At 46.9% G+C, this 24,481-nt stretch overlaps 1 protein-coding gene across 3 annotated transcripts; it reads left to right on the top strand.

Moving 5' to 3' along the window:
- The first annotated feature begins 16,812 nt into the window (after positions 1-16,812).
- Positions 16,813-24,210, top strand: mmd (monocyte to macrophage differentiation-associated). Of its 3 annotated transcripts, none has more exons than XM_077010283.1 (7): positions 16,813-16,953; positions 18,008-18,089; positions 18,783-18,943; positions 19,274-19,348; positions 19,580-19,681; positions 19,786-19,855; positions 22,236-24,210. In XM_077010283.1, the coding sequence occupies exons 2-7, from the start codon at positions 18,012-18,014 to the stop codon at positions 22,419-22,421; spliced, it is 672 nt and encodes a 223-aa protein (XP_076866398.1). In that variant the 5' UTR covers positions 16,813-16,953; positions 18,008-18,011; the 3' UTR covers positions 22,422-24,210. The 3 variants fall into 3 exon arrangements, with proteins under 3 accessions (XP_076866398.1, XP_076866397.1, XP_076866399.1); XM_077010282.1 differs by lacking the exon at positions 16,813-16,953 and adding an exon at positions 17,063-17,491; XM_077010284.1 differs by lacking the exon at positions 16,813-16,953 and adding an exon at positions 17,121-17,143.
- Positions 24,211-24,481: the final 271 nt, after the last annotated feature.

The following is a 24,481-nucleotide window of genomic DNA, read 5'->3' as shown; positions in this document are numbered from 1 at the left end:
GGAGGACACAGAGACGTCTGGCAGCGGTGGACGTGCTGCAGCGGAAAGGCGGAGGAGTGACGGCGTGGAGTGAACCTGCTGACCACTCCATGAGCTCCTCACACCAGTTCCCCAGGGAGCCACAGGAAGTGTGTCACAGGAAGTGCTACAACATCATCACCATATCAGTGGCATTTAGGAAAGATCTCACATCTGGTGTTGATGCATTCTCACCCAAATGGCTTTCTAATCTCCACCCATACAGACACATAACACACACACGCACACACACACACACACACACACACACACACACACACACACACACAAGCAGTTAAACACGTGCACTTTCAGATCATGGACGTCCTGCATTAATGTGCGGGAACGTTTGGGTCCCTCTGTCTCATGCAGTGGTTTGTACAACAACCAAATCCAGGAAGCAAAGAGTAAATATTCTCATTGTTCATTATTTACAGAAGCATATGGTAAATACATGGTGATGCATCTTCTATGGCCCTGCCCTCTTTGGCCACACCTTTCTCTGGCCACCCCTCTCCTGGCTTGAAATGCTATAAATGGCCTAGATCAGGGATGCACAACTTGAAGGAGGAGCCGGGCTAAAAATAAATGTAAAGCTGCTTGAAGGGTGCAAGTTTAAATTGTCGAGGGGGGGGGGGGGTGTGGCGGCGAGTTTAAATTGTTGGGGGGGGGGGGTGGCGAGTAGTGTAAAATGGAGACAAATTACGTCGCGATCGATTCTTAATGTTCAAATTCAGGCACCAAGCCAGAAGGCGGGCCAAATTATTTATCAACCGGTGGGCCGCAACGGAGGCGGCCACGGGCCGCAAATGGCCCGCGGGGCGTATGTTGTGCACCTCTGGCCTAGATCTTCATACGTTGGCTCCAGCAGCTTACACAAGCTTGCGTTGTAGAGGGAGCTAGTCTCTTCTGCCCGTGCTCCGCCCTGGGGCTGACGCAGACATGTCTCACTCTGCAGGACCTGGCACTGTGTCAGACGCACGTGGTCCTGGTCTGGTGACATCTGCTCTGGGTTAGTGAGGGACTCTAAAGACCTCTGCTGAGGTCCTGTGTGTTGTGCCGTGTGATTACAGCATCAGCCTCAGTGCGACTGCAACTGGTGTGTGTGTGTTAGTGAGTGGACAGCGAGGGCCTCTGAGGAGGGGGGAGAACTTTGGAGAGGAAACAGGAAGTGATTGATTCATTGGGCTCCGGGTGAGTGAAGTGTGGGAGCAGTTCGACAACTACAACACGCATGACGGAGGTGATTAGGTGGAATAAAGAGAACATGGGTGTGTTGAACACATTCATACTTCACACACATTTTATTTTGTTCTTCTTTAGAATGGAGAGAAGAAATAGGGAGAAAAGGAAAGAGGGAGAAAGAGAAAGTGTTCAGTTTTCTGTCGTCTCACAGGGGCTGAGTTACACTTGTTCTATGTCATCTCACAGGGGCTTACCCATTAACAGACACACTAAATTTACACCTACCACACTAAACTAACACCTACCATACTAAACTAACACCTACCAGACTAAACTAACACCTACCATACTAAACTAACATCTCCCACACTAAACTAATACCTACCATACTAAACTAACACCTATCATACTGAAATGACACATACCAAACTGAACTGACATCTACAATACTGAATGAACACCTACAGTACTGAATTAATGCAATATTGAACTAACCCCTGAAAAATGAATCTATAGCTTCCAGCACTGATCAAACACCTACAACACTCATTAAACACCTACAGCACTGATCAAACACCTACATCCCTGATCAAACACCTACATCACTGATCACTTACAGCACTGATCAAACACCTACAGCACTGATCAAACACCTACAGCACTGATCAAACAGTTACAGCACTGAATGAACACTTACAGCACTGATCAAACACCTAGAGAACAGATAAAACACTTACAGCTCTGATCAAACAGCTACAGCACTGAATGAACACTTACAGCACTGATCAAACACCCACAGCACTGACCAAACAGCTACAGCACTGATCAAACACCTACAGCACTGAATGAACACTTACAGCACTGATCAAACACCCACAGCACTGACCAAAGACTTACAGAAATGAATGAACACTTCCAGCACTGATCAAACAGCTACAGTACTGATCAAACAGCTACAGCACTGAATGAACACTTACAGCACTGATCAAACACCCACAGCACTGATCAAACAGCTACAGCACTGATCAAACACCTACAGCACTGAATGAACACTTACAGCACTGAATGAACACTTACAGTACTGATCAAACACCTACAGCACTTATGAAACAGCTACAGCACTGAATGAACACTTACAGCACTGATCAAACACCCACAGCACTGAATGAACACTTACAGCACTGATCAAACACCCACAGCACTGATCAAACACCTACAGCACTGATCAAACACCTACAGGAATTATCAAACAGCTACAGCACTGAATGAACACTTACAGCACTGATCAAACACTCACAGCACTGATCAAACACCTACAGCACTAATCAATCAATCAATCAATCAATCAATCAAAGTTTATTTGTATAGCGCTTTTAACAACTCAAGTTGTCGCAAAGCAGCTTTACAGGGTTTACAAGGTTAACAATACTATGGGTCCAGAACCCTAATGAGCAAGCCAAAGGCGACAGTGGCGAGGAAAAACTCCCTATGATGGTGGGAAATAGGAAGAAACCTCGGGAGAACCAAGACTCAAAAGGGAACCCATCCTCCATTGGGCGGCCCGTTAACACACAAATACACAAGTCACACACAATTCACACAATCAGACTAGGTAAAAGGTAGAATTGAAATCAAACACCTACAGTACTGATCAAACACCTATAGCAATGATCAGCTAGAGCTAGAGCACTGACAGTAACAATCTTTAAGTCTAGGTTGAAAACCCACTTATTTAGTTTAGCGTTTGATAATTAATATCCCCCCTTAGATAAAGGTACAGATCCAGGGGTTCATAGACGAAGGGTTTTATGGTAGACTGGAGCGCTGGTGCTGTCATCCTGTCACTGCTCGAGGTCACTCAAGTTTGTTGACAGTGCAGTGGACGGATGCCATTGTCTCAGGATGCCCCCAAGCCTATGTTACCTTCTGGTTCTGCCTTTGTTAGCTAGGCTGTAATAATTTAACTTAATGCCGGACTTGCTGCCACACTCCAGAAATGTTTATAATTTCACCTGTCCTGTATATGTCCCCATGCAGTGCTAATTTTCCCTGTTTCATTTCTCCACATGGCTGCCCGCCTGCTTGAGGAATAATGAGATGAGGAGACCAGTGATCCATCCTGGGCCAGCCACCTCCTGCCAAACCGGATGCCTACACCATGATGGACATTATTACATCTCTTTCCTTTTCTTTCTCTTCTTTCTGTATAAATTGTTGTTGTTGTCATAGTGACCGGTATCGGCCAGAGGAGGATGGATTCCCCCCCTGAGTCTTGGTTCCTCTCAAGGTTTCTTCCTCATGAAAAAAAACTAGGGAGTTTTTACTTGCCACTGTCGCCTTTGGCTTGCTCACTGGGGGCTAGGACCTGGCACTTGTAAAGCTGCTTTGTGACTACAACTGTTGTAAAAAGCGCTATATAAATCAAATTTGATTGATTGATTGATTGATTGATTGATTGAACACTTACAGCACTGATCGAACACCTACAGTGTGGCTGCACTGGCTATGTTACCTCATTATGATTTCATCAGCTGATCAATTTATTTCCCAGCTTGATCAGCTGCATCATGATTGGACAGATTTGATAAGCTCAATGGTAGCCATTACCATCCACCTGGTGGAGGGCTGTATGTCAGCGTGTGTGATTTGCTGGGTGGCCAGTGTAGCATGGAGGTGGCCCAGTGCTGGTTCTAAAGGAAGCTCCAGGCACAGGAAGAAGCCACGTTCCCACACCCAGGAGAAGACGTGCAGCTGGGCCAACACAATTACACAGCAGCCATCAGGAAGGAAAGGACTCGTAGTGCACCTCTCACTGACCCCAGCCACCCTGACCCTACCACAGTCACTGACCCCAGCCACCCTGACCCTACCACAGTCACTGACCCCAGCCACCCTGACCCTACCACAGTCACTGACCCCAGCCACCCTGACCCTACCATAGTCACTGACCCCAGCCACCCTGACCCTACCATAGTCACTGACCCCAGCCACCCTGACCCTACCATAGTCACTGACCCCAGCCACCCTGACCCTACCACAGTCACTGACCCCAGCCACCCTGACCCTACCATAGTCACTGACCCCAGCCACCCTGACCCTACCACAGTCATAGACCCCAGCTGTATAGTCGTATACAGGGGGTCCTCGACTTACGACGTTGATCCATTCCTACATTGCGTCGTAAACCGATTTTCGGTGAAAGTCGGAACATACATACATACTGTACGTAAATAACATACTGTAAGCACTTATCCTATCCTAACACCCTATCCTAAGTAATTATCCACAGTAATTATCAAAGGACACATAAATTATGTTTAATAATGAAATGTATTCTTCCGCCGCGCACACTAAACACAAAGTTCACGTTACGACGTTTCGACGCAAAACCACTTAAGTCAAAACAAGGCTTTATACAGTAAATGGGAGATGTGTCTTAACCACGAAACATCGTAACTCAGGACTAACGTAACCCGAGGACCTCCTGTATAGCCATGTGGACATCTTATAGAGTTCCTGTCAAAGTCTTGGAAAGTCCAGAAGAGTCCTATAGAATCCTGGAGAAGTCTTGTAGAGTCCTGTAGCAGTGCTGTAGAGCGGTGCTGTGGTACTGGCTGTCAAAATGTGGAAGTGTGAGAGGCCGTGACCAGGTGGAGACCCCCCTCGGGATGGAGGCGTGAGAGGCCGTGACCAGGTGGAGACCTCCCTCGGGACGGAGGCTCTTTCATGGGTACGAGAGTGGAGGAGAAATCCACAGGGCCCCTATGACCCCGAGCTGAACCGTAACAGCTGAGCCAATATGGCCACAGAAACAGATGTGAGAATTTGAGGTACTAAAATTGCAAGAGAAGGATTTTTTAAAGATACATATACCTTGTATCAACTTGTAAGGACAAGTGTGACTAATTTATTGTTTTGATGTTGTTGTTACTGAGGTACAGTACAGTAACAGTGTTTTCACTGAAGATACCGAAGCTTTGGCCCAACAACAAGAGGTTCAGTGACAACACTTTACTGTTTATCACTCTCACTTTACCTCATCACTCTCTCTCTCTCTTTCTCTCTCTCTCTCTCGCTCTCTCTCTCTCTCTTTCTCTCTCTCTCTGACTCCCTGTATCTCTCCATCTATCACTTTCTTTGTCTTGCTATGTTTCTGTCTTCTCCCTCTCTATCTGTATCTCTCTTTGTATCTCTCTCTCTCCTCATTGTTGAAAATCCTAACACACCTCTGCTGTGAAGATCTGGCTCCAGCATCTGTGAAGATCTGGCTCCACCATCTGTGAAGATCTGGCTCCACCATGTGTGAAGATCTGGCTCCACCATCTCCTTCACTACTGACTTCCGATTTCTGTTGCGTCCTAGTTGCCAAGTAGCTTCACACGCCTCCACACATCCAGCAGTGGCCACACCTCCAAACATCCAGCAGAGACCACGCCTCCTCACATCCAGCAGTGGCCACCCCTCCACACATGCAGCAGTGACCATGCTTCCACACATTCAACAGTGGCCACACCTCCCCACATCCAGCTGTGGCCACACCTCCCCACATCCAGCTGTGGCCACACCTCCACACATCCAGCAATGTCCACACCTCCACACATCCAGCAGAGACCACGCCTCCTCACATCCAGCAATGTCCACACCTCCACACATCCAGCAGAGACCACGCCTCCTCACATCCAGCAGTGACCACACCTCCACACATCCAGCAGAGACCACGCCTCCTCACATCCAGCACTGACCACTCCTCCAAACATCCAGCAGAGACCACGCCTCCTCACATCCAGCAGTGGCCACGCCTCCACACATCCAGCAGTGGCCATGCCTCCACACATGCAGCAGTGACCACGCTTCCACACCTTCAACAGTGGCCACATCTCCACACATCCAGCAGTGGCCACACCTCCACACATCCAGCAGTGGCCACATCTCCACACATCCAGCAGTGACCACGCCTCCACATATCCAGCTGTGGCCACACCTCCACACACCCAGCAGTGACCACGCCTCCACATATCCAACTGTGGCCACACCTCCACACACCCAGCAGTGACCACGCCTCCACACATCCAGCAGTGGCCACATCTCCACACACCCAGCAGTGGCCACACCTCCACACATCCAGCAGTGACCACGCCTCCACATATCCAGCTGTGGCCACACCTCCATACACCCAGCAGTGACCACGCCTCCACACATCCAGCTGTGGCCACATCTCCACACACCCAGCAGTGACCACGCCTCCACATATCCAGCTGTGGCCACACCTCCACACACCCAGCAGTGACCACGCCTCCACATATCCAGCTGTGGCCACACCTCCACACACCCAGCAGTGACCACGGCTCCACACATCCAGCAGTGGCCACACCTCCACATATCCAGCTGTGGCCACACCTCCACACACCCAGCAGTGACCACGCCTCCACATATCCAGCTGTGGCCACACCTCCACACATCCAGCAGTGGCCACACCTCCACATATCCAGCTGTGGCCACACCTCCACACACCAAGCAGTGACCACGCCTCCACATATCCAGCTGTGGCCACACCTCTACACATCCAGCAGTGGCCACACCTCCACACATCCAGCAGTGGCCACACCTCCACATATCCAGCTGTGGCCACACCTCCACATATCCAGCAGTGGCCACACCTCCACATATCCAGCTGTGGCCACACCTCCACACACCCAGCAGTGACCACGCCTCCACACATCCAGCAGTGGCCACATCTCCACACACCCAGCAGTGACCACGCCTCCACATATCCAGCTGTGGCCACACCTCCACACACCCAGCAGTGACCACGCCTCCACATATCCAGCTGTGGCCACACCTCCACACACCCAGCAGTGACCACGGCTCCACACATCCAGCAGTGGCCACACCTCCACACACCAAGCAGTGGCCACACCTCCACACATCCAGCAGTGGCCACGCCTCCACACATCACATGGTTACAGTTTCTGGGCAAACCAGAGTCATCAGTGCTGTTTCAAATGTACTGGAGGTAATTGGCAGAAGCCTCGAGTTGAGTTATACTAGGATTAAGGGCATATTCACACAACTAATGATGGCTAAAGGTGTCAAAAGGAATAACTGCATTTACTGTCTGTAAGAGTAACTATTACTGTAATACTGTAACTATTATTACTGTAATACTCTAATCATGGTATGCAGGAGTTTCTGCATTACTGGGCTGTATTTACAAACAGCACATACAACACATGATATGGTATTGTACTGTTTAAATGAGGATGTACAACTAGATTAAGACATTTCAATGGTTCACTGTGCTTCAAATCAAAATGTTCTTTCACCTCGATATGCAAACATCTATTTCTCTCAGAAACCATTGCTTCCCCCTGTTGTTCATCAGTGGTATTACAAATGCTGGTCATGCCACCCGAACATAGTGCACAGTGATAGTGCAAAAGGTATAATTGATAAAGGGGAACAACACTTAGTGTTGGGTAATACACTTATCCAATAGACTTACCAGCTGCTGAGACAGATAAGAAGCTTTTGGAGATGGTAGGCAGAAGTATTGAACAAACCGGAGAGACTCATTTCTGGCCTAAGAAAGGATCACAAATGGTGTGCAATTTATCCAGTTCTCATCTGACGACCACTGTCTGACCCACTTGATGGCCTGCTATTCGGAGAGAGAGAGAGAGAGAGAGAGAGAGGGAGAGAGAGAAAGAGAGAGAGAGAGAGAGAGAGAAGGCAGATTAATTAAGAAGTGGTGTGTGTAGCAGTCTGTAGCAAGCCTGTAAGATTGGGTGAGTTTGGATATAGTGAGCACTGCTGTGTCATAGTGTACTACTGTATGTCACAATGTTCTGTGTCATAATGTTCTTCTCTGTGTTATAGTGTTCTATTTTGTTAGTGTTCTACTCTGTCATAGTGTTATTCTCTGTGTTATAGTGTTGCATTCTGTCAGTGTTCTTCTCTTTGTCATAGTGTTCTATTCTGTGTCATTGTGTTCTACTCTGTGTCATAGTATACTACTCTATGTCATAGTGTTCTATTCTGTGTCATAGTATACTACTCTATGTCATAGTGTTCTATTCTGTGTCATAGTGTACTACTGTATGTCATAGTGTTATTCTCTGTGTTATAATGTTGCATTCTGTCAGTGTTCTTCTCTTTGTCATAGTGTTCTATTCTGTGTCATAGTGTACAACTGTATGTCACAATGTTCTATGTCATAATGTTCTTCTCTGTGTTATAGTATTCTACTGTGTCATAGTGTTATTCTCTGTCAGTGTTCTACTCTGTGTCATAGTGTACTACTCTATGTCATAGTGTTCTACTCTGTGTCATAGTGTACTACTCTATGTCACAATGTTCTGTGTCATAATGTTCTTCTCTGTGTTATAGTGTTCTATTTTGTTAGTGTTCTACTCTGTCATAGTGTTATTCTCTGTGTTATAATGTTGCATTCTGTCAGTGTTCTTCTCTTTGTCATAGTGTTCTATTCTATGTCATTGTGTTCTACTCTGTGTCATAGTGTACTACTCTATGTCATAGTGTTCTATTCTGTGTCATAGTGTTCTACTCTGTCATAGTGTAATTCTCTGTGTTATAGTGTTACATTCTGTCAGTGTTCTTCTCTTTGTCATAGTGTTCTACTCTGTGTCATAGTGTTCTACTGTATGTCACAATGTTCTGTGTCATAATGTTCTTCTCTGTGTTATAGTGTTCTATTTTGTTAGTGTTCTACTCTGTCATAGTGTTATTCTCTGTGTTATAGTGTTGCATTCTGTCAGTGTCCTTCTCTTTGTCATAGTGTTCTATTCTGTGTCATAGTGTTCTACTCTGTGTCATAGTGTTATTCTCTTTGTGTTTTCATAGTGTGTCATGGTGAAATGAGGCAGTTGCATAGTGAAACAGATAGGTCACCTTCAGTCCCTCATCTCCACAACCAAGATTAAGATCAAACACACATGCACACAAATACACAGACAGACTGTACACAGGGACCAATATGCACACACTTGCACACACACACAAATGTGTGCTCACACTCATACACATCATACACATGCACACAGAGATGGTGTGTTAAACGATGTGTGTACTGGACATGGACACCACCTCTGCTACAGTCTCCTCCACCAGTGCAGCGTTACCCTTGGAGGAAGAAGATAACTCTGGTGTGACTGACTCTTTTATTTTCTAGGGGTGTGTATGTGTATTTCTGTGTGTGTGTACACATGCTTGTAAAACACTGCTTTACAAAATCTTAACTCTCTGCTTTTTGGTTTGACCTTTGACAAAACCTGTTGGCCAGGGTGAGGCAGCCAAGCCTGCTCTGAAACACTACCAAGGTCTCAGGTGTTTCCATCTCAGGTGGAATTAAGGTGCACTTCTGCGCTTCTCTGAAGAGCATTCGAGCGTTAACGTGTTGTTAGCGCCTGTGGGATACCAGGAACCTGCCAAATTGGGTCATTTTTAGCATCAGACAATGCTGAGCGTAATCAGACAATGCAATGCTGAGCGTAATCAGACAATGCTGAGTGTAATCCAACACCAACCCACATGGCAGTGCCCACAGGCTGCTAACAAAAATGTCAACAACAGCAAGACAGAGATAATCTGTACTTTACCTGCGTAATAGCTCTCAAAATGGGACGTGTGTGTGTGTGTGTGAGTGAGAGAGAGAGAGAGAGGAGAGAGAGAGAGAGAGAGAGAGAGAGAGAGAGAGAGAGAGAGAAAGAGAGAAAGAGGGAGAGTGAGAGGAAGAGAGGAGAATGCCTTTTATTATGAGCCTTTGCAGAATGTTAAGACTAACTGGGCTGGCAAACTCAACGGCCACAGGGTTTATATTACACACCTCTGACGCAGGCTGGTACATAGCCCACACATCGCCAACACAATCAGACAGACAGACAGACAGACAAAAAAACAAGCAATCAGAAAAACAGACAGAGACAAGCAGACAGACAAACAGACAGACAGACAAACAAACGGAGAGACAGATAAACAAACAAACATGCCTTTCAGTTGTTATGAAACAGATTCGTGCTGAGACGTGTATGGTATTAGATCTAATACTGTAGCCTTTACATATTATCATATCTGCTATCACAACATGAGCATTATCATTGTAGTAAAACAGTAATAAAGTTAATCAAACAACTGTGTTTCAAAGGTTGAGTGATGTTGAGAGCTGGGTCAATATTTAGCATGATGTGTTGATAAGAATGCGCTGTTCTACGTGGAACTGTAGCAAGCTATACACACACGAATACACACACAAACACCACAAACACACACGCATACACACACACACGCACGCATGCATACACACACCACATACGCACACACCACATACACACATACACATGCCTAATGTAGCTAGTCTTAGACTCACTGTAATTTGCTTATGAAAATGAAGCCCAACATATTGAACCATCCTACAGTATAAACACCACACCGCTGATCCACAGTGGAGGGTGTGAGTGGGAGTGTGTTCCGTGTTAATGAGTGTGTTTGTGTTTTGTGTTAATGAGTGTGTTTGTGTTAATGAGTGTGTTTGTGTTCAGTGTTAATGAGTGTGTTTGTGTTCAGTGTTAATGATAGTGTTTATGTTCGGTGTTAATGAGAGTGTGTTTGTGTTCAGTGTTTATGAGAGTGTGTTTGTGTTCAGTGTTAATGAGTGTGTTTATGTTGTGTTTATGTTTGGTGTTAATGAGAGTGTTTATGTTCAGTGTTAATGAGTGTTTATGTTCAGTGTTAATGAGAGTGTGTTTATGTTTGGTGTTAATGAGAGTGTGTTTGTGTTCAGTGTTAATGAGTGTACTTATGTTCAGTATTAATGAGAGCGCATTTTGTTTAGTGTTAATGAGAGCGTGTTTTTGTTTAGTGTTAATGAGCGTGTTTATGTTCATTGTTAATGAGTGTGTTTGTGTTCAGTGTTAATGAGCGTGTTTATGTTCAGTGTTAATGAGCATGTTTATGTTCAGTGTTAATGAGAGTATGTTTGTGTTCTTGACTCTTGATTGATTAGAGCATCAGATCATGTGGATGTGCTGTGGGAGCCCATAGCAATGCAGTGACTCACATTACACATCACATCGCTGCTACTATAAAGTTACTGGTCAGCAAAGATGTAAATCAATATAATATTGATCGCTGGCGGGGTGTGTGTGGTGAGGTAGACCAGCAAGGCAGGGTGTGTGTGGTGAGGTAGACCAGCAGGGCAGGGTGTGTGTGGTGAGGTAGACCAGCAGGGCAGGGTGTGTGTGGTGAGGTGTACCAGCAGGGCAGGGTGTGTGGTGAGGTGTACCAGCAGGGCAGGGTGTGTGTGGTGAGGTGTACCAGCAGGGCAGGGTGTGTGTGGTGAGGTATACCAGCAGGGCAGGGTGTGTGGGGTGAGGTAGACCAGCAGGGCAGGGTGTGTGTGGTGAGGTGTACCAGCAGGGCAGGGTGTGTGGTGAGGTAGACCAGCAAGGCAGGGTGTGTGTGGTGAGGTGTACCAGCAGGGCAGGGTGTGTGTGGTGAGGTAGACCAGCAGGGCAGGGTGTGTGTGGTGAGGTAGACCAGCAGGGCAGGGTGTGTGTGGTGAGGTAGACCAGCAGGGCAGGGTGTGTGTGGTGAGGTGTACCAGCAGGGCAGGGTGTGTGTGGTGAGGTGTACCAGCAGGGCAGGGTGTGTGTGGTGAGGTGTACCAGCAGGGCAGGGTGTGTGTGGTGAGGTAGACCAGTAGGGCAGGGTGTGTGTGGTGAGGTGTACCAGCAGGGCAGGGTGTGTGTGGTGAGGTGTACCAGTAGGGCAGGGTGTGTGTGGTGAGGTAGACCAGTAGGGCAGGGTGTGTGTGGTGAGGTGTACCAGCAGGGCAGGGTGTGTGTGGTGTGGTAGACCAGCAGGGCAGGGTGTGTGTGGTGAGGTGTACCAGTAGGGCAGGGTGTGTGTGGTGAGGTGTACCAGCAGGGCAGGGTGTGTGTGGTGAGGTAGACCAGTAGGGCAGGGTGTGTGTGGTGAGGTGTACCAGCAGGGCAGGGTGTGTGTGGTGAGGTGTATCTCAGCTGAGTTGGAGCTGAGATGGAGGGGAGATGGAGGTGTTGATACGGAGGCGGGAACATTAGGAGTGCTCTGGGAAGCCCAGCTCTCATCTACACTCTGAGTGTTCCTCAGAGTGACCAACAGGTGGAGCACCTCCAGAAGGCGGGTGGAGCAGGTGGAGCACCTCCAGGGGGCGGGCTGCTGGTCTCTGACTCTGATACAGGGGTCCTTCCCACTCTGAGGGTTTAGCTCCTTATTAGCCAGTGCTGCAATGCTTAACCAGTTGATGTTTGAACTGGTGTTAGAAATCCAAACAGTGCCCATTTGAGAATTTCAGGAGTTTTATAATGGTATGTTGTCAGGTAAAGTGACTGTTACCAAATTAAACACAAAGAACAAACATAGAGACATTCTCACATACACACACTTGTGGATTCTACACACACACACACACACGCATGTCCAATACACTCACACTGATGTGATTAGTGTGATAAATGATGCATGTCTTGTGTGGGTTGAGCTGGAGGAGTGTTTCCCTCGTCTCCTCTCTGATTGCACCTCACTCTCAGAGTCTGTGTGTGTGTGTGTGTGTGTGTGTGCGTGTATGTGTGTGTGTGTATGTGTGGGTGGATGTGCGTGTATGTGTGTGTGTGAATGTGTGGGTGGATGTGCGTGTGTGTGTATGTGTGTGTGTGTGTATGTGTGTGTGTGTATGTGTGTGTGTGTATGTGTATGTGTGTGTGTATGGGTGTGTCAGCTCACTAATGTTCGAGATGAAAATAATGTAATTCCATTATTGAAATGGGAGAGTAAGATGGAGGCGTGTTGTGGATCCTCATCTGTTGGGAGCAGAAAACTGATTTGAGTGAGTGAGTGTGTGTGTGTGTGTGTGTTGGGAGCAGAAGACTGTGTGTGTGTGCGCGCGTGTGTGTGCGCGCGTGTGTGTGCGCGTGAGTGTGTGTGCATGTGTGTGTGCTGGGAGCAGAAGACTGATTGCCAGTGGATGAGTTACACTGAAAAACAGCATCTATTTTGGGACAAACGTGGTTATCACAGCTACACAAACCTCCCCCAGATGTCCAGACCAGTCTGGACTTGCAGTTCTCAAGTTCTTTTAGATGTGAGGATATTACAAACATAAAACAATTTCATAATCCAGGACAGCGAAAGGCCTATGTCATCACACAGCTACCACAAACACCAGCCCGTGATGTCTCCCTGGAATAGGACAGATTACATATTAATCAATTGCTAAATATAATTGCTAAATTTCCTACGGGATCAATCAAGTATCTACCTACCTACCTACCTTAATCAAACCAGGCCTGTTCTTGCTAGCTTAATAAGATATTTGGTGCAGTGTGTTTATCTGGTTGTTAAGATATTAATGCTTATGTGAATTTAAGTGCCTCTTTGAAGGGGGTCATAGTATCAGCTTGATCAATTGTATCAATTTTATTGAAATGAAAGATTGTGGGTTATGATAACATAAGAAAAATTATATTATTGCAACTCGGTATCTATTGGAACCTGACAAGGTGTGTAAGGATTAAACAGATGTAGCATTATAAACAGGTTATAAGGTCCGTAGCTCTTGGACACGAGCCCTGACTATTGTTGAGCTATAGCCAGTAAACCACACAAATCAGGCTTCTCAGTGTAGGTAAACTCTGCAGCGTTGCTATGCACTGAATGATCGTTGACTGGTAGCCCACATGTGACCACACCGAACAGAGGGAGGGAGGAAGAAGAGGATCCATCTTCCTCCGATCGGCTTAGCGGAGCACATCAACGCCCTTCGACCTTTTCTAGGCAGCTGAGTTTGGCTGCTGTTTACTCAATAAAGCTGGCTGCCAGTCTGCATAGTTCAGAGTTGTTGTGTGTGATGACACCAGCAGACCAGTGTCCCGAGGGTCTGAGGGTGGAGACGTGCTGGGGATAAGCCATGTCAGCGGGGCTTCGCGGGACTTTTCCTTCCAGACGTTTCTTGTGCCGCTCTGGGACGAAGACGGTTCTTGTTCCCGATCATGTGTTAGGAATTCTGCAGGAATACCTGAAGGACTGAAATCATAAATGTGCCATATTTTGTCAATTGTGATTTTTACACCACAATCGAAATTTGTCCTCCGCTTTTAACCCATCTGTGCAGTTTGAACACACACACACACACACACACTAGTGATTACTAGGGGGCTGTGGATCACACATACCCAGAGCGGTGGGCAGCCCTAGCCCGGCGCCCGGGGAGCAGTTGGGGTTAGGTGCCTTGCTCAAAGGGCACCTCAGTCATGGCCTCAGGTCTGGGAATCTAACCCATGACCCTCCGGTCACAAGACCAGTTCCCTACCACCAGGCAGAAACAGGTAGACTGCCCAGAAATCAGCACAGCGTTCAGTGTTCCTTCACCTTCATCGGTGACAGTGTTCAGTCAGCAGTTTTCAGTCCTCGGTATTCAGGCGCCAGTGTTCAGTCAGCAGTTTTCATACATCAGTGTTCAGATGTTAGTGTTCAGTAGTCGTGTTCAGTCGTTGGTGATCTGCCAACATTGTTCAGATGTCAGTGTTCAGATGTTATGAGGTGTCACTCTTGCTTGGTCAGAAAGGACACCTGGCACTAGGGATGCGTTTGAGAGGACCATCAGAACCTGCACTGTGATGAGAACAGGGTTCAGCTCAGATTCCTGGAATTCATCATGCTCCATTGAACACACTCCACTGTTACTGGTGCTCCTCCATTCTCAGGGTTATTTACTTATTTCCCTTTATCACGTTGTAGTTCCACATCACTGACAATGTGCTGTTTTCTTCTCATAATCCACTCATCTGGCAACCATTTAAAGCAAAGACAATGGCAAACAGGTCTGCTGGATTACTCTGTCCAATCCCCACACAGTGCCCTGCATAAATAAATCCTTTTTCAGGGCAGAAAGGGCATATGAGAATATACTTATAGATTACTGAATAATGATAGGTAGGTGTTTCTCACAGCCTTGTTCTGTATTTTCGGCACCTGATCTGTTGTAATCAAAAGTATTCACATTCATTACTCAGGTATAAGTATAGATACTGGGGCTTCAAAATACATTCGTAGAAGATGAAGTATCAACTCAAATGTTTTACTCAAGTAGAAGTGTACTATTTTTAAAACTACTTTAATGTAGTTTTCATAAAAGTAAAAGTAATGTAAGGGGGAAATGCCATTAAGGACAAAAGCATAGGCCCCGTCACAGGGCCTATAGGGCACTACCCCACCTCCCCCCAAAACACATTTTTATAAAAGCCATAATGACTAAAATGTTATTTTAAAATGGTAAAAAATAGTGATGCACTAGGCTATATGCCCATTTTAAATGAATGCATTTTAGTACAATACAAATGTATTAAAAAAGGGAGGGGCAGTGAGGGAGTGGTGCATCACACAAAACATTTATTACCATGACGACATACACAGATGACAAGACAAATAACAGTTCAAAAACTGACAACGGAGGACTTTTGATATACAGTACAAGGGTTAGCTTGGTCATCCTGGATACCAGCCTCCTCACTGGTGCTTAGTTGGGACATTTCGCTCGAGTTCTCGAGACTCTGCCATGAACATTTTCATACTAAGCTACTCATGTCTGCTGTGTCATTGCTGGAGTGTGACTTGACATGTGTGATGGATCCACACCCACAAACCAATAGGGTGTGGGAGTGGTATATGTATATACTTCTCATCCCCCCACAATCACATCCACTCTATCCAGATGGCGTGATTTACCTGGATAGTTTTTTTTTTTTTTTTTGAACGATGAAGCCAGATTGAAAACAAGCCGAAATGAAACAGGAGTAACGAGACTATTTTTAAAACGTAAGGAGTAGAAGAGAAAAGTCGGCTGAAGAATATTGACTCCACAAAAGTATAGATAACCAACATTTCTACTTAAGTAAATCAGCAAGGTGTTTGTTCATCATTACGTGACACTTGTTGTAATGTCTGATGTTTAACAACTTCTGGGTTCACTGTCCATACAAACATTTACAGCGTTGGCTGAACTGTCTTGTTGAACAGTTGTTATCTCCTATCTCCTGTAGTCTCTCCTTCTTACACTATCACAAGTGTGAGCTGTCTTTTGAGTTCATTGCAAATGTCTTATGTTGAACTCTACATACTGAGAAATAGAAAGAAAGGGAAGTAGAGAGCAAAAGGAGAGAGAGGGGGGCAGGTGCATGACTCAAGTGAAGGAGGTTGACTTAAGATTCACCTAAATACCATTTACATGACAACTCATTGTTTAACTATGCACCAGAATCTCTTTACATAGCAGTGTTGGTCAGAAGACAGCACACTCTTTGGGAAGTACTTCGTGTATGTGTCTGTCTGTGTGTTTGTGCGTGTTTACATGTACATAGCTCTGGGTGGAATTCTTAACGTTTTTCCGTGTTTGCTAGGTGGTACCTCACAAGGCACAAACAGCTGGAAGCACAAAGAACTCCACATATTGCTTAAAGAGGGAAGTTACCGCCCTGACGAGATACATACCCTTGGGTCTTGACCACTGTTGTTCACCTTGGCTATTTTTTAAGAAGAAGACTTGAAAGGAGAACTCACGAACAAAGTTCTAAGGTGAAACAAACTGAACGCTACACACGACACCAGAAGATTGACTGCAACGACCCAGCGGGACGGGAACATGCGACCGTAGAGAAAACTTCAACTGCGCGAAGCTCGACACATAACCGAACCAAACAGGTACAGCAGGTCTCGCCAATGTTGGTCCCGCCCCCCTCCCCTCCCCTTCCCCTGTTTGTTACGTCATCTCGGACAACAATGGCGGGCTAACTCACACTCGACGCCGATTGGTCAGATCACGTCGCTCTTGTTCGTAACGGCGTCGCGATTTGCTGAAGTCACGTCAATCGGGAAAGCGACAATAAATACGGTCCGTAAGCGTGGGCTGCGGTGGCGGTGTTCGGGCCAGCGCGGTGCCGGGGACGTTTAACGGCGCGGCGCTGCCTCAGCACCAGAGAGTGTGTGTGTGTCTGTATGTGTGTGTGTATGAGTGTGTGTGGGGCGAGAGAGAGAGAGCCACGACTTCACTATGGTGCTGCGGATTAAAACGGTGCCTTCCGGATAACTGAATGCGGCGCAAAGATTTTTTGAACGAAGTCAACCGAAGTCGTGAGGAATTAACGTAACCGGGCCGCTCAAAGACACGCGACACGCCACCGGCTCCGTCGTTTCGCCGCCTCAGAGCCGCCGAGATGAAGAGAGTCAACAGTTTCCAGAGGCGAGTTTGGTCGCGTGCCGTAACTCCGGCGACCGTTAACGCCGTTGGTGGCTGTCGTCAACCGCCGCGCGAGCGCGCTTAGCCCACGAGCTCCTCGGTGTGTCCGTTAACGGTCGCCTAAGTAAAATGTCCGTTTTAAAGACACTCTGGGGGGGTTAAAGGCGAGATGGTGTGTACGGTGGTGTGGTGAGGGCTAGTCGGCTAAACTACAGATGTTCACACTGCACCACCGTGACTCCACCATGTTTGTCGCCACTCGGCGGAAAATAGCGACTCTCCTCCCGTTTTCACGGTCACGTCCGTGTCGGTCCTCCTTTAAATAAACGAACTGAGGGGGAAACGCGATTTTATATGTTTACACACGTTAATATGTGCCTCGTCGTGCCCGAATTACCGAGTGGCACGACGCAGGATGAGCGTGACCGGGAGGCGGCGTTTCCTGCGCGCGCTCACTGATGCCTTTTACACGTGAAGCGCTTCATTTGTTGATATAGTTTTTGTGTTTTTGTTTTACAGATTCATGAATACCAGGGCGTCCGGTAACGGCCGGTATCGGCCCACGTGCTACGAACACGCCGCCAACTGCTACACGCACGCGGTGAGAGCAGGCACATCTGGCCCCGCACGCGCCTACCTTGCGAGAATGCGCTTAATGAGGGCAGAACTTGCGTGGCGTTCAACGGGCAGCGTGTTGTTCAGGAGAATGATTGTATAGGTTGATTTAACACAGCGCCTGTGGTACCTCAGGCAGAGACGTGTGTGCGAACATTTGAGATGAGAGTGAAACCCTGCATGAGAGTGAAACCCCTGCATGAGATTGAGAGTGAAGCCCTGCATGAGAGTGAAGCCCTGCATGAAGTCTCCAGAGATCCCTGCATGGCGTAGAGTTGTATCGTAGCTGGAGACGCATTGCTGAGGTGGCATTTTGTTGAGGAAACAGTGAATGGTGTTAAAGGAAGCCCTTCCTCTAACACTGCTGATGAATGAACGTTGTGTAATAGGTGTCATTGTCAGTCCGCAATGTCAGCTGTGTTTGCAGTTTGGGGAACAACTCCTTTATGATTGCTTGTGTGTGTGTGTGTGTGTGTGTGTGTGTGAATGCTTCTCTGTGTGTTGGTGCGTGTGAACGCATATGTGTGAATGCATGTGTATTGGTGCGTGTGAACGCATCTGTGTGCGTACGAATGCGTGTGCTGGTGCGTGTGGATGCGTCTGTTAATACGCACGTGGGCGTGTGTGTGTTCTGTGTGAATGCGTCTGTGTGTGTGAATTGGGGTGTGTGTGTGTGTAGTTCCTGATTGTCCCTGCGTTTGTGGGCATGGCGCTGCTCCATCGGCTGTCTGATAACGGCTGGGAGAGGATCACGGCGTGGGTGTATGGCATGGGCCTGTGTGGCCTCTTCCTGGTCTCCACTACCTTCCACATCATCTCATGGAAGAAGAGTCACATGAGGTCAGACTAACCCCCCGCGGGATGGGTGGATGGAACATTCCAGATGGTCACACACACACACATTTAAATATTCAGCATTCTGCTCTTCTCTGGCCAGAAGCGTGCAGATGTGAAGTGTTTAACGTGCGTTTGTGTCCTGCACTGCAGATGTGTGGATGCTCATTAAACCATATTGAATTTGATCTGTTACATTTGAGAAACCAAGAGCTCTCAGTTAACCTCTTGACGAGACTTCGCAATGAAGGCTCCAAAAGAGTGGTGTGTGAGTGTGAGTGTGTGAGTGTGTGTGTGTGTGTGTGTAAGCCGGTTCGGTTCATCTCTTGTCTCCAGGACCATGGAGCACTGCTTCCACATGTGTGACAGGATGGTGATCTACTTCTTCATTGCGGCCTCCTACACGCCATGGTGAGCAGCTCAGATCTGATCAACTACACACAATTCCAAATCTAAAGCTGGGGAAAGAATAAAGAAAGCTCTTCAGTCTACATAAGTCCACAGCCTCTAGTCTGAGCTGAGGCGATGGGGCAGTGGTGTGTACAAGAAGAAGTGAAAGGATTGTTGTCGCTGTACATGACTCCAGCAGTAACGTGTGTGTGTGTGTGTGTGTGTGTGTGTGTGTGTGTGTGTGTGTTGTAGGTTGAATTTGAGAGAGCTAGGTCCTCTTGCCTCACACATGCGCTGGTTCATATGGCTCATGGCGGTTGCCGGTACCGTGTACGTCTTCAAATTCCACGAAAAGTAGGCATACACAACACCCTCATCTTTACTTCCTGTTTGACTGACCCGCCCGTCCTACCCTCTGCTGCTTGCTGATTGGCTGTTGTGCTGTCGTCTTTTTGCAGGTATAAACTGGTTGAGCTGGCGTTCTACATGATGATGGGCTTTTCTCCGGCTCTGGTGGTGACCTCAATGGTAGGCGTCGTCTCTCGGTAACTGCTTGTGCCCGTGAGATGTCATGGTGATGAGTCACGGGGAGGCGGTTGCCGTGTCTCCTCCCCTCACCGCCCTGTTTAGCACTCGGCCTCCCTGTAAAAAAAAAAGGTGCTAAGTGTGTGAAGGGATGCTAGCTGCTGATTGGCCGTTAGGGCAGAATGTGAAAGCACTGTGCACAAGTACGTTGAAACGCTGGTGACTGGTGTCGGCACACTCCTAACACGCCGGTCCGGAGCGGACACGTTGGGTTCGGCCCAGTTGCGGCTCGTGTGCTACATGGCATCGCAGTCGTATCCACCACCTCTGATGTGGAGACGTCTTGCTGGGACCCACACACACTTTTGACATATTCACACAGTTCTCACAGTGACTGCTACAAAGGCTTCCAGAACTGCATAGAGGGAGAAAGTGACAGTGTTCTGGCTGTGAATCTGCTCGGTGTTGCCTGCTACAGGACAACAAATCAGCTAGATGACAGTTGCCATCAGACATCAACAATAAAACGAAGGAAAAACTAATGTGTAATAACTCATAATTTAATGACTAATAACTCAATGACTAGGGCTGCAGCTATCGAGCATTTCAGTAATCGAGTACTCTACAGAAAAATCGATTTGATTAATCGAGTAATCGGATAAAACAGAATTGCTTGGTTAAGGAGCAATTTAAAATACAAAAGAGAAAACAAGACATTTCATTTAATAATGACTGACCAATCGGTTTCCTTTTTTAGATAATTTATATTTTTAAATTCACAACATACATTTCCAAATTGTAAATGGAAATAGAAATAAATACCACAAGTAAATAAATTAAATTCAATTACTTTCAACTTAGAATTTCTTGTATCAAAACTACAGTACATCAGTATCATATTCTTTCCTGCTAAAGTAACTGCTAAGGTTAAGTAGCTCAGCTATCTTTAATTTATTTATTGTTTATCGTCTTAACTCCACAGCGCTGTTACATAATGCCTGTATTACGTTATTAGGAACTTGTCTCCGTTGTACTAAACTAGCCACACATTCGACAGTATTGCTAAAAATCAGCACTCCACAGAGCTGTCGTTATGTTATTAAGGTACATTAATGTTAATCTCATTAATTTGTTGTAAATAAAATTTACATTGTCCCGGCTCCACCGCTCCATTCTGGGTGTCTTCGGCCAAGATGGTGCAGCATTGAAGATGTGCTGTTGTGGTAGTCAATGACTATGTTGCACCGAATACATGTCACTGTATTGTTCTTGCTTTCGAACCTAAAATGCTCCCATACTTTCGACATTTTCTGTCTTTTCCTATAGCCCTTTTCTTCACGTACATTGTCACACTTTTCCCTCGCTGCTTCCATATTCCCGCTTCTCAACTAAAAACTTCCGCCGCGTGGGTGACGTAAGCGTGTTGCGCTACATAAAAATTAGTCAGTGCAAAACAACATTTTAAAATAAACGATTCTTCGAGGCACAGAAAATTACTTGATCACTTTTTGTAATCGAGTAACTCGAATTACTCGAGCAATCGTTTCACCCCTATCAATGACTAAACGTTTGTGGTATAGATGACAATAGATATTGTTGTTCATGCACAAGTGTTGAGAGCTGTACTGGTGTTGAGAGCCTCCCAGCGCTGCTTCAAACAGCTGCACCAGTACAGCCAGTGGCATTGCAGGACGGCTTTGGAGAGAAACTGACACGCAGGGAGTTTTTCTGGGCTGGAGCTGATCGGCTTTGGGGCAAAACAATACCTCCGTCACATTTAATGGACGGTGTTGGTTGTTGATTCTGTGTTAAGACACCAGATCCCGGGCTTGGCAGTGTTCACGGCTCCATGGGCTGCGTGTTTCTCTTCTTCCACGCTGTTGTCCCTGACCCCAGCGAACAATACGCCAGTGAGACACCTTCCAAAAATAAAGGATAAGGGATGTTCCCTCTCCCTTGCGGCCGGTGTCCGCTTACAAACACAGGCAGGCAGATGAGACTTTCACTCCGCACCAATGGATTTGCATGCTGGAAATCTGCTTGCATAATTAACGAGCTAATCACCCGTGCACGAGCGTGCCTCACCACACCTGCTCGTTAAGGGCAGCGTGTTGAAATAGCACACCTGTAGAGCCGGCCATTCACTACCAAGAGCCACGAGTCCCGCGCTTTATTTATGTGATGAATTCCAACAGAGTTGTGGGTAATCGGGAACCACCAGCCCTCCTGAATTACTCTCAGGCGCCCTCTTGTGGCTGAGGGGCGAAAGTTCATCTAGGGGGTTGGATGGCGCTCAAAACTGATTTGTCTCTCTCTGGTGTTTAATTGACGATATAGGGTACACCTCCCCTCACATGTCCCTCTGTCTCCCTCCTTTGTGCAGAGTAACACAGACGGGCTGTATGAGGTGGCGTGTGGCGGTCTCATCTACTGTATGGGTGTGGTGTTCTTCAAGAGCGACGGTGTCATCCCCTTCGCTCACGCCATCTGGCACGTGTTCGTGGCCCTGGCGGCAGCTGTGCACTACTACGCCATCTGGAAGTACCTCTACCGGAGCTCCGCCCCCTGATGACATCACACCTCTGGCCCCCGTCCTCTCACTGTTCCCGCACCACAGGCACACGTGTACAGACGCGGGGACGCAATCTCCTCCGCCCACACCTTCTTCTGCACATCGTCACCACCAGGGGGCGCTCACCAGCTACTGACGTTTACCAATATGACCATGTATTGTTTACTGTTTTCAGTCCAACCAGAGGTGTGTGTGTGTGTGTGTGTGTGTACACACATATGAGGCTGCATATACCTCCACCACATCTAATGGTTTTGGCAGCTCATGTCTGTTTGATAACAGTGAAGGTGAAGCCTTTTCCATTCTGACCAGTATTTTTTGCACAGTAGCCCAGTACGTCCTGAACAGCTGGAGCGTTCGAGTTGCCTCTTTCGTTCTGTTTTCTGAACTCTGATGATGTGATCGCTGCTGTGGTTGGAACTGTCCCCTGCATACACACACATTCCATCTCCAGTTTGAGTTTCGTCAGGTTGTACTGTCAGTCTGTGCAGCACTGCTGAATGCATTGGCACAGATTTTTGCAAGGAAGCAAACATTTGTTCTACATTTTCATATGTCCTGCTCTTGTATTGCAGTATTTTGAGTAGTATTTAAAGTGCTCTTTTCCAGAAACGAAAGCACTTTTCTATCACAAAGAACCACTTATATTTGATACTGGACATTTCGTTGTTTTTTTTTGTTTAGTTTATTTTTATCGGTCTGCTAGCTAACGGAAGGAACCCATGCCACCCCCGCCTGCTCCAGCAGCCATGAAGGAAGATCAGAAGAATGGTGGGGGGGGGTGTGTCTCCAGAGAGAGCACACAGTCAGCCCCGTTACCTACCGTCTCCGTGAGTATCTGGGGCCAGCGCGAGGCCCTCTGCATCTTAATGGGGCGAGTGGCGTGTCCCTCGCCTGAGTCAGTCCCGCCCTGTCCCTTGGGAGGAGGCTCCTGAACACCTGCAGGTTGTTGAGGTCTCCACGTCTCCAGACCCGGCGGAGACTCCTGCCAGGTGGAGGGAGACGGCAGGGTTTCTGTTTAGCTCTGCGGGGACGGCTGTTTTCCTGCGCTTTGACTTCTGGAAGGTGATTTGTGAAAATGGAAGGTGTTTAGCCAGTATCCGTTTCCTCTTCCGTCCTTGAAATGGGGTCAAATGTCATATGCTACAAATGCTCACCTGAGATCTTTTTGAGATCTTTTTGTAATGACATTGAGACAATTGGAAGGAAAACAACCAATGTTAGGCAGCATTTCTTGTCAGTTTGTGTGTTTGTGCGTCAGAAAGAATCATGGAAAATGGAGTACTTTCAAATGTGCTGTGTTCTCTTTCTGCCTCAGTATTTTCGGTCTGCAGAGGCCTGATCAGTTATGTTCCATGTGCTTTGCTGACTATATCTGCTCATGTCACCACTGAGTCTCCACTGGCTTCAGCGTGCTTTAAAGATTCTCTTACGCCTTTGGTATCTCACCTGACTATAATTTCACTGTGGTTGCTCTAATCATGAGATCAATTATCATTTTCAACTGTGTGAACAAGGCTGACCTTGTTTTGATATGTCTTCATACTCCTCGAGACGAGAAACATCCACAGACTTTTATAACATTTATACATCCACGTTCCGTCACACGACATCTGTAACGGCTCTTTTAGTGTGGCGGATGGTGTGAGGAGAGAAAGAGTCCTGCGTCGTCCTAAAGAGCCTCCTCTTCATCTCTTCATACAGTTGGTGTTTTGTGCTGTATACTTGTGTCCAATTCCTAACGAGTTTATGAAGTATTCATTAAAAAAACAGGTTTCAACTTTAATACACTGTTGGTGTCTGTGGTATGTTAACCAGAGATCGTGTCTTATCATGCTGGATGGAATCCGTGTGTATTTCACACTTGTAGGTTCACCAGGGGCATATGAGATGGGAGATCATGTAGAATATTGCCATTTTAATGTACAATATACAAATCATTCATGAACCCATATGGAGGACAGAGTCCATGCAAAGAGACTGTTGTCATCTCCGCTCTCTTAGCCAACATACACATGACACACCTACGACATACACGTGTAACATCCGTGACTGAG

Source organism: Brachyhypopomus gauderio, chromosome 6 (assembly GCF_052324685.1).
Source record: "Brachyhypopomus gauderio isolate BG-103 chromosome 6, BGAUD_0.2, whole genome shotgun sequence".
Taxonomy (NCBI): Eukaryota; Metazoa; Chordata; class Actinopteri; order Gymnotiformes; family Hypopomidae; genus Brachyhypopomus; species Brachyhypopomus gauderio.
The sequence above is the reverse complement of the archived record's forward strand: the minus strand, read 5'-3'. Positions and strand labels throughout refer to the sequence as shown.